We start from the raw sequence: 11,755 nt of genomic DNA, 5'->3' as shown, positions 1-11,755 counted from the left end.
CAAATTTAATTTTTTTTATTATTGCCTTGTTCTTGTTCTTGTTGGTAGTGATTTTATGATTATTGATTATGTCAAAGTAGTTCTTAATTGTGATGAAGCATATGACTTAAGTTAAATAGATTATGCTTGTTGATTTATTTCCTAGAACAATCTATCTATATTAATCTTAATGATTTTGCTAAATTATATTGTAATTTTCCTTAGATTTTTTTTTTTATAAAAAGAATTAGTCAATAACGTTTTCCCTTTGATTAATTTACATGTGAGAGATTGAGATAATTACTATTTTTCTTTTTTGTTATCTACGATTCTTATATAATATGGGATGAATAGTAAAAATATTGTTAATTGATGATATAATAATTATTTAGCGGTGGTGAATTAATTCTTAGCTCTCTTTTACAAACATTAACACTAATATTTAGTTCTTTCCTTATTCTTTTAGCTTATGCTCTTTGCCTTTAAAATTAAGTCCTCGTGGAATCAACCTACATCATCTATTATACTAAAGTAATTGGTAAATCTAAAAAAAAATAATTAGTAAATTTAGTAAGGCTTACAACACACATTAGACCTTTCCTGGTTAATAATTATTATGTCATCTACATACATGAGATATATGACATTGTTAATATTTGTTTGTTTGTAATAGTAACAACTGTCACAGTAGCTTCTTGAGAACTCTTGTTTCATCATAAAGGTGTCAAAACTTTGTTAGGAAGACTTTTGACATAAGCCACCAAATTCCATCTTGTACCGTCGTAATTACTAGTGGGACACACCAACTGACTACTAAATATCAAGTAGACTTTCAATACAGGGCACCATACAAATCTTCAATCGTGAGGTTACACTGAGGCAAATCACCTTAAGAGGATTCATTCACACCTAATATACCACTTGTCAAGGATCTCACGGTTTTATTTTTGGGCACCTTCTCAAAAGGTCTCATACCAACAGAGATAGTGTCCATCCTTATATACCCATAATCATTCTCACTTCTAGCCAATGTGAGACTTTACTTGCATTCACAACACAACCCTTACGGGCCCGTTTAGTACGCAGGATTGGACTGGATTATCCAGGCTAATTTGTCCAGTCTAGTGTTTGGACATGTTAGAAGTCTGGATAACTAATCCAGCTAATCTCATTTGTCTGGGATTATTTATTACATCCAGCAGGGTGGGATAAATAATCCCATGCAGGTGAGATTTTTTCTTATCATTTTTTTTTAATTTTAATTTTATTAATATATTTTAAATTATATAAGAATTTAAATGAAAGAATTATTACTCATTTATTTATAATTTTTTTTATCAAAAACTTATTTATTTAAATTAGTGAAAATGTATAATTTTGAATTATCATACATAAACTTTCAAAATTTAAAATATTATTAATTAAACAATAGTTACTTAAATTGTTTCTAAGAGAAACAATATGACAATGAAATTATATATTATTTTTAAATTACTAAAAAATTTATATAAATATTTTTAAAAATTAATATTTATATTAAATTAGTGTTTGACATAAATAATTTTATATTATTCAAGTATTTTTATTTTACTACTTTAATTTTGTACTAAATAAAAAATATGATAAATTATTTTATTATATATTTATGATATATACTTAATTATATACGATATATTATTTTATTTTATAATTTAATCATTTTTATTATTTATTTTTATTTTTTTGCTGTGAATTATTTAATTTTATTTATTATTATATATTTTTTTATTTTAATTTAAGTTTTTTTTTTCTAAAAGGAAATTAATAAAATAGTCTAGTTTATTCTTAAACCAAACACATGATTACTTTCAGCATAATCCAATCTTGTCCAGTCCAATCATTTCTAGTAGGGCTGAACATCGGGCAGATTTACCGAGTTTTAGGTTGGCGGGTTTCGGGTTCATGGATTTTGGGTTCAAAAAAATGAAATCGAACTCAGACCCGAATAGGGCACGCGTTGGCGAGTTGGCCGGGTTGACCGGAATGGCGGGTTGACCCGGTCAACTCTTAAAAAGTTAATTTTTTATTCAAATAATTATTTTTTTTTATTTTTTTATTTATTAAATTAAACATATACAATATAACAATTTGTTCATCAAATCTACAATTGAAGAAAAAAAGCATTAATCAATCCAACAAACAAACAAACAACATGTTCATCAAATCGAACTTCATATTCATGTTCATGAATCGTGATAAAAGTAAAAACTAAAATTTTTCAAAATACATGCATATCCAATATCCATAGTCCATAAAAATCTAAAATCCATAAAGTCCATAAAATAAAAATCTAAATAAGTCCATAAAGTCCATATTAATGTCTCAATACTAAAAAAATACTTATAAATCCAAAGTCCATATAATGGCTTGAAAGTTGTTGGGTGACTTGGCTTTGCCTCCTTTCTTTTTCTGTCAGGACATCATCTGTATTTTAAAATGGAAACACACGATAAGATTTAGCTAGCTTGAACCATGAAATCAACTTAAATATATAAAAGATCTGGGCAAATGATTAATCAACACATAGTATATTACGTTCATCTACAATTTGTTTATTTAACTTAACATGCAAAATGTAAATGAGTGAACAGTAAAAAATAGGATCATATTTTAACATTCTCTGTACTTATTAGTTATTATTTACTACTACTTGTACTTGTAATATGTTAAGAATCAAAACACAAGTAGTATATATTATATATATATTATTAAAAAATTATTATCTTTTTGTGAATATAAATTATTTTATATAATATATACAAATTTTTAATGAAAAATTATATATAAAAAATATATTTAATTTATATTATTTAACAGAAAAAAATTTTATATAAAAAAATAAGTTGAGAGAGATTGAGGAGTTACCAAAACGGTGCCATGGTGGTGCGGTGAGGCTGTGCCAGGCGACGACGGAATGGTGCGACGACGTGGGTCGTGGGCGACTCGAGCGGACAGAGTCGTGGAGGAGGAAGAGTCGCCGATCTCAGAGCCAAGAGGAGGAGGAGCCGAGGTCATCGTCGGCCGTGGCGTGGGTGAGGATCGTGGCTGGTGTGGTGGCTGGTGGCGTGGGTGAGGTCGTTCGTGAGGTATGGTGTGGAATGTGGATGGGGGCTGAATGTTTTTTAGGGCTTCTGAAAAGTGAAATGTAAATGATTTAGGGTTTTTTATTTTTTCAATTATTAATTTAATATATATATATAAATTGTAATAAAAAAAATAAAAAAAATATATAATATATTTATAAACCGGGTTGGCGAGCGGGTTTTCAGGGTCAACCCGAAACCCGGTACCCCTAAAATCTCAACCCGCGAACCCGCCCGAAGGGTACCGAGTTGAACCCGACTCGCTCGAAACTTTTTTTTTAAAAAAAAAATTTCGGGTTCGCCGGTTCAGTCAAAATGTTCAGTCCTACTCTCTAGTCCAATCCAGTCTAATCCTGCATACCAAATGAGCCCTAAGAGTTAATACATTGACTTGTAGACTATACTTGGTTAACAGCGAGTCATGTAAAAATTCGTGTGTTGTTTCTTTGGCAATTTTTTACGTTCATTGATCAAGTGTCATTTTCTTTTACATTCTTCTAAGTTTTCATCATTTTATTGTCGTTAACTTAAAATTGCATCAAGAAATCTATTTTTAAAATAAAAAAAATTATATAAATTAATTGTAAAATAAATAATTTAATTATAAATATTTTTAAAAAATATTAAAAAAAAAACATATCATCATGAAAATTAAATTGTTATGTATAGAATAAAACATTCGAAGGGTGAAATATCGAAATAGTAGATGGAGTTGCCAAATACCAATAACCAAATATATAGAGAATAACAACTTTTGCTTTCTTTTAAAAAGAAGCTAGGCACTTAAATAATTGGGCCACAATCCCTCACTTTGGATGGTTTTTCAATCCCCACTTCCTTGACTTTGCATCTTTTATTTCCACCATATATTTATGTCTCTTTGCTTTCACATCATTTTGTTAATTCAATTATGTTGTCTTTTTACTTCTCTTGATCATCTGTTATTTAAATTGTGAGAATCACTCATTCGGCCTAATATATACCTACCAACAAATTCCAAAATTAACCAAATTTTTTGTATTAAAAATATCGCCTAATTAAGTGCTTTCCTTATGTTGATTTGTTTTTCCTAATGTTTGTAATATTGTTTTTTTCTTACTTTGTGCGTTTAGCATTTGAATAATGATCCTCAATGTGTCACCATAGACTACCTTATATGATGGTATTGTAAATACTTCATTTGAATAGTATGATGTAAATATATATTTACTTTGTCACATTTAGCATTTGCTACATAACAAGATATCGTATTACTAGTGTAATAAAGTTTTAATGCTTATATATTTTTATTTAACAATTTATTATAAGTGTTTACAACTATTTCTAATACTTTACATTTTTTTTCTAAGAAATACGAAACACTATTGGTGAGCACATGGAGACTAACCTTCCAAAAATTAAAAAGAAATCCTTACAAGAGTGATTCAAACCCCACCTAGCCAAGACATCGGCCGAATTGTTCTTAACTAGGCACCCAAACAATCTCAACAAACTTATAAGACAACAAAGACATTCCAATGCGGTGCAGAAGAAGTCTTCACAACATTAGCGATCTATTGACAATCTCAATCTGTGACAAGATCCACATCATTGAGACCAAGTCTCCCCAGCACCTCTAAACCACATCAGGCAGCAAAGAGTTCACTATGTAATACCGACATAGGTGTTAACTAAGAGGTGTATAAAGCCAAAATACCTCTAGAGTTACGGTTATAAAATAGATAATTTTTTGACATGATACGAAATTGGTACAAGAGCATAGGAGGGTCGAGCATGATCGGACACAAAAAATTATGAGTTTGGGCACGACACAATACGATGCTATAAATTTGTATGAAATAATAAAAAAAAAAATTGTGTGCTTAAGTAGGAAATACCATGACAAATCTGAAAATGCAAAACGCGTAAACACAAATAATCTAATTTTGAAAGCACAACATGTTAAAAACATTATAACAGTAATAATAATAATTTAAGTATTTGTTAATGAATATTCAAATTAGTAATTCTAATTGTGTGTAATTTTTTGTAAAATATTATTAAAAAATTATATATAAATAAATAAAATTATATAAAAAATAACTATAATTTAACATACATGAAAAAGTACACAAATTTGAGCTAGTATGAAATAATAGGATTTTTTTTTTTTTTTTAATGAAATAATAAGTTGATCTAAATAAAGTACTATACAAATTTGAGCAATATGACACATGTCATATTCTTTTATGACATGACATGACACGACACGATTTTTTTATGGCAAGATACATATTTATTTAGAGCATTACTATTAATGTTATTTATTTATTTATTTGAAATTAAATACTAGTAAATAGTAATGTTACTCAATAGTAATAATATTTTGTAAATATAAGACTTTTGAAGGAAGTGAACTTTTACTTTTGTTTTACAAACAACAGAAAAAAAAAGTTTTGCTTCGTAATTGGATTTTTCTCAATAAATATGATGATGACAAATGCATTCAAAATTCGAGGGAACAAATCAAAATAACATGGATCTGCAAACAAATACAAATATAGGAATAGGATTATATTTTAAAAATTGAAGGTGCAGATGCTCTTCGTGTGGAACTGGGGCACTGAATTTCAACCTTACCAGAATGCTCTAATTTTACACTTTGACAATGATATCCAACAATCATAAACTGTGGGGCCTAATAACTGTGGTAGTTATTTCAAAAGAAAAGGATAGATTTGTCTTTCCGCTCACAATGTGGGACCCAAAGGGCCAGGTGTGTCTACAGTCTGATATTTGTGGAGTCGTGCAATTAGTACGTCCTTTCGTGGGTCCCACTTCCCTCTTCACCTTTAGATTCTTCATTTTCACGATTACGATCCTACGGTCACAAACGGGTCAACTACGCATCATATTTTGTCTTTTGGTATTTACCCCTTCCCTACTTCTAAAAAAATATTGTATTTTGTGGTCAACTTAAAAATTATAATTTTTTTTGAAAGCAACTTAAAAATTATAATTAATTGGCTTATTTTTCTAAATAGGTTATTTCCCTATATGGATAACAATAAGGAAAAAAATAATACACTATGAAAACTAATTTTATGGCATAATTATTTGGCAAATATTTCTTTAATTAAGCATATATATGGGAAGTTAATTTTAATCTATGGTTTAAATAGACCCAAAATTAGCTGCTACATTTATGTTCTAATTTACAACTATTAGAAGATATATATGTATATATTTAGGTATTCAATTTCAAACGAGTATTAATTCACCTGACAAAAAAAAAAAAAAACTAGTATTAACTAATTATTAAAGGCTAGCAAAAATGAAAAGATTAACTTTAGCTCTTTTTAAGGCTTAATTGGTTGTAAACATGGTTACCGGACTATCCTAATTCGGTTGGTTTGTTTAAATTTTGGCAGATTTGTAATCTTTTCAAGGAATCTTTTATATTAAAATAAAATAAATTGGCCGACTACCTGAGTAGATTTTCTCTAATTTTTTGTTATTACTACTATTAAGCTTACAAATTATATTTTTTCTTCATAATTTTGCCGTTTTTATTTTAGAATTGATTAATGTAGATAGCAATAAAATAATATAATAATAACAATAAATGATAAAAATGCAAACCACAATAAAAAGACGATATTTAGTACCTTGAATAGTTTTCGTAGGAGAATGTGTGTCTATGGACACGTATATAAGGTATAAAATTGAGGTTGATACCTTCACATCCACATGGACATGTTCGAGACCTGTTATTGGTTGTCCCAAGAATTTTCTCCTCTTATATACACGACACCTCAGCTGTCGGCTAAATCTTTACATATAAAGATCCAAAAACCCAAATTCATCCACGTGTCCGATCCCCCTCTCCAATCACCGTACACGTGTCCAACACATTTTCACCTCCTAATAATTTACCTTCACTGAACAAACCCACTCCCACAATGCGATAAAGCCTCATTTATTTACAAAAAGATATGGTTTCTTTTCTCTCCAAACAAACCGCTTATTGTGTTCAAAGCTATAAACACCAACTTTTACACACGTACACAAAACCTCCTTACTAAGCTTGTTTTTTTGATTTATAATCAACGGTGATGATCAAAAGTCATTAAGATATCTAGTTGTGTACAAAACAAGAAAAACCCTAGTTATATACACTATATATCTAGGCCTCTTCTTATTATAAATCTCTCTCTCTCTCTCTCTCTCTCTGTGTGGCTATATAACCAAAATTTGTTCCTTGGTTCGGTTCGGTATATTGGTATGCGTTTCGTATCATCATGACGACTAACGTACCAATGTCCCTGAGGTTTTCTTCTTCACTAACTTTAACCAAGCAAGCCATGGGAGCCTCCGATACTTGGCCTTTTTCTTTCGTTTTCTTGTAAAGGCCGGCTTGTTTTTGGAAAACCCAGGTCTGTAATCAGTTACTCTCTATTAGATCCTCTTTTATATATATAGCTTATACAAAAATTGTAGATTAAATAAAAATGGGTAGTGGAGAAAAAAGCCTAAAGTTATTTCAGCTTATTCATCACAATAACGGTCACCACCATGGGACCAAAAATAAGGGTGTAATCAGAGACGTTCCAAAAGGGTGCTTGGCAATCATAGTGGGATCACAAAATGAAGAACAACAGAGATTTGTGGTGCCTGTGATGTACTTTAATCACCCTTTGTTCATGCAATTGTTGAAGGAGGCTGAAGAAGAATATGGATTTGATCAAAAGGGAACTATCACCATTCCTTGCCACGTGGAGGAGTTTAGGTACGTTCAAGGCTTGATTGATAGGGAAAAATCCTATCACCACCATCACAACCACCACCATCTTCATCATGTTACTGCTTGCTTTAGGGTTTGAAATAAATTTAATCTTTTTTTTTTGTAAATTTGGGGAATTATTGTTTTTTTTTATTTTCCTTTTTCTTTTTCCCTATTTAGTTGGATGGTGATGACAAATGTGATGTTTTCATGACGGAAAAAATGTTGAAATTAAAGACATTGCTTTTTAGCAGTTTATTAGTGATTTCTTTCACTTTTTGAAAAGAAAGAAAGGGAAGAAACGTTTTTAATCATCAATGTGGCCGTTTTTTGTCTTTTTTTTTTTCTAAATCTTTAATTTTAATTTCTTTCTGCTTTACTATTAATATTGAATGTTATGATGAGGAATTGACTGCTTTCCAATAATTAACGATAAGGTGTATCGTTTATTTTTGTTTTTGTTTTATAAAATGGACAAATACCAAAGTATGGTAGGCCCTAAATTGGTTTGCTTTGAAGCCATACATACATCATGTATATTATACCACTTTAAATCTATGTATTAATATATGAATGAATTGATAAGCATTATTATCATAATTTGTTATGATATCCTTTTCAAGTCAATAATATTACTTCCAATAATTTTATATTTATTTTTTAAAATAACTAGAGGCTGTTACACCTAACCCATCCATTATAAGAATTAAGAATACTACATAAATAGTTATTAACAATGAAATTATGCATTTGTTTATTATGCTTCGTGTAAACCATCAACAGAAGACATGGAATTGAATAACTGTGTTGGTAGTAATTACGATTCAGCTGGTACTATAGCTAATAATAACTTCTTATATGTATATATGATTTTGAGAGTGTAATTAAGATAGATAGATATATAGTCAGAATAAAGTCAAAGACATGGGAGTAGGTTCATGCATGAGCTCCACGTTTGGAGATCAGTTCTTATTGAATATGAGCAACCAAATAAACAACGAGGTGGCCAATTTTGTCAGAAATAAATATATGAATAATATATATATTCACATTAAAGAAGTTAAGTCAATTCAGAGTTTTTACATCTTAGGATTCACAAAGGCTCACCTCACTGCCAAATTTTCGAAGCTTTAATTGTCATAGTAACCAGCACTGAGTACACAGTACATGTGGGCCTTAATTTTTAGTTTCGACTATGTGGTTCTATTCCACAGCCAGGCTTTAGATTTCTTAATATATATTACAATATATATTTGGAATTTAAACTCACAATTTTCAATATACCCGCATTCTCTTATAACTATTTGAGCCACTTGACCTAGTCTCAAGTAATTAAATTTCTTAATAAGTTAATTATATTATAAGAATTATTACATCAAAAATACAAATTGACCTTTTATTTACAAAAATACTTTTATAAGGTGTGGACAACATTTATACTTTTTATGTGATTTTAATTACTAAAACATCTCTTACAATATTACTTACACAATCAACAAAGATTGTTGGGTAGTTGACCAAATGTTGTATGAGACGAAGGTAAAGTTGCTAGGTGGTTGCTGAATGGTTGACTGAATGTTGCATCAGATATATGAAGGTTTCCATCTCGGGAAGCATGAATCGTGGGTTGTTGAAACTGTAATGCAACAATTATATCTGTTGCAAGCCAACTAGAGTGCAACTTAATTGCAAATAATAATACGTGAATATGTATATATGTAAGAAACTATTTATCAGCACCTATTTTTTTGTCACTGATCGATAATTACTTATACTTTAATAGTAATATGTGGAGAAATAATTGTTAGCAAAATATTTATGCAACTGTAATACAACTGTTATAAAACATTAAAAATCAAAACAGTATTTCCACGTGCGTAATTCTATCTACATGTCTCTTCGTGATTTAATAATATGAACATATTCACCATTAAAAATTTGAAAAATAACGAAAATACACCAGGATAAATATTTTACTATAGTATTGATGTAATTTTTTTTTTGGATTATACTTGAGTTAAATTGTTTGAAAATTCCAGTTCAACTTTTTGAGATCTGCGTTTCATAGATCTGAAAATTGAAGTTAGGACATTAGTTTTATGCGAATTAAACTGGATTTCTAGTTGAATTTTAGTTTCGTAGTAGTTTTTCTGCATTTTTTTTTTCATGAATTCGAAAGTCCCTGTTTTGATTAATTCTAATCGTCTTCTCAGGTGAAGTCGCCGGAATTAATATTGGTTCTCTTTCTCGTTGGATTTCATTTCGATTGTATTGGATTGCTGCGTGGTTGCCTGAAGGTTGTATCACACAAAAGTTTCAATGATCCCAAGAAGCATAAATTCTGAGTTGAAAGTATGTAAGTGGTGTTTGTGTAATTTTTTTTTATTTTAATTATATATTTATTTATTGGTTAAAACTGAAGCTACATATTATATGCGTGTGCGGCATCATTTTGGCTTTAAATTTTACCATTTTACTTACATGAAATTATATAATCAAATTAAATAGTTTATTTTTCAATTTTGTTTTGAATAATTAACAATTTTTGAACATAAATCTAAATTAATCTATTGTACCCAAATCTATAAACAAAATGTTAGGTTGTCATCTAGTAAAGATTGAATTAAATATACATGTCCCTATAGTAAAAACAAAAATAATACTAAAATTTTATATATATTTTTATTTTTAGCCTATAGCAAATAATTTTATAATTTATTTATTTTATGCTTATTGTTAAGATTGATGGCCTTTTGGTGTGGTATATATTTGTGAGATACTGAATGTCCATAAACTATTGATCAATTTGATATTTTGAGTTGGTAGATACCAAATGCACTCCAACTTGTACTGCCAATGTACATTATAAAATCTATATATGTTGATTGTAGTTAAGTTTAATTAATTATATATATAAAATGTATTATAGAACTTCTTTAGTATAGTATGAATGCTACAACTTATATTATCTGGCTGCTATACTCTTCAATAAAATAAAATGTATATGAAGTGTTGGTGAATATTCCAATTATCGATTTATTTATTTATTTATTTATTTATGTGGATAGACATGAGTTTCAAATTGCAACTGATCTCATGTAAAAGTATATTATAATGAACTAAATGTGAGCGTATAAGATATGGAACAAAAATCTGGCGTATTATCAGAACAAAAACTCGATATTAATTTTTCTTGTCAGAAAAAATAATTCATTTGTTAATTAATCAATGTTTGAATTATTAGTTTCTTTAAAAACAAAATGTTGAATTATTAGCTATGCATGAGTCCAAATTCATGCTTCACAATTTTCCTTTAATATTTAGTAAGAGTGTCCATGTTCATGCTTATAAATTTATAATTCATAATATCATTGTCAATTAAAGTTCAAAATAATAATAATAATAATAAAAATATAAATTAATTTTATTAGCATTTTTTTATAAAAGAAAAATTAACAAAATTAAAAATAATTATAATACTTGAAAAAACGAAGAAATGTAAGACTTATTACTGGAAAGTAGTCTGAAATCTATTTAGTTTTGTTCCAAATATATATTATGTTTCATTTCAAAGCTAATTAGATAATTCAGCAAAAAAATAATTATAATAATTGTTTTTTGAGTAATTGTTTGTGGTATATTTTTTACTCATTTTGTTGTAGAACCCACTCTATTTAATTTATGTCTCACCATGTTGTTGGAACTGATTCTCTCTCTCTCTTTTTTTTTTAATTAGAATCGGTTTCTATGTAATTGTTTGTTATTTATTTTTACTCATTTTTGTGGAACTGTTTATGCTTTAATTTTATGTATTGGCGTTTTAAGGATTGATTCTTTTTTTTTTTTATTTTAATTATAACTGGTTTTTGAGTTATTGCGTGTTATTTGTTTT

General features: G+C 28.5%; 1 protein-coding gene across 1 annotated transcript; it reads left to right on the top strand.

The window, feature by feature from the left end:
• Window positions 1–7,452: 7,452 nt before the first annotated feature.
• Window positions 7,453–8,177, top strand: LOC115704804 (auxin-responsive protein SAUR32-like). The gene has a single exon (XM_030632010.2). It carries the CDS (start codon window positions 7,592–7,594, stop codon window positions 7,961–7,963), a length of 372 nt encoding a protein of 123 aa, XP_030487870.1. The 5' UTR covers window positions 7,453–7,591; the 3' UTR covers window positions 7,964–8,177.
• Window positions 8,178–11,755: the final 3,578 nt, after the last annotated feature.

The sequence above is a fragment of the Cannabis sativa genome, chromosome 1 (genome assembly GCF_029168945.1).
Source record: "Cannabis sativa cultivar Pink pepper isolate KNU-18-1 chromosome 1, ASM2916894v1, whole genome shotgun sequence".
NCBI classification, from domain to species: Eukaryota; Viridiplantae; Streptophyta; class Magnoliopsida; order Rosales; family Cannabaceae; genus Cannabis; species Cannabis sativa.
Note: the sequence above shows the minus strand (reverse complement) of the source record. Positions and strands in the feature narration are given on the sequence as shown.

Coding starts and splice junctions, on each gene's coding strand:
- LOC115704804 (XM_030632010.2), top strand. CDS start 7,592: ATGGGTAGTGGAGAAAAAAGCCTAAAGTTATTTCAGCTTATTCATCAC.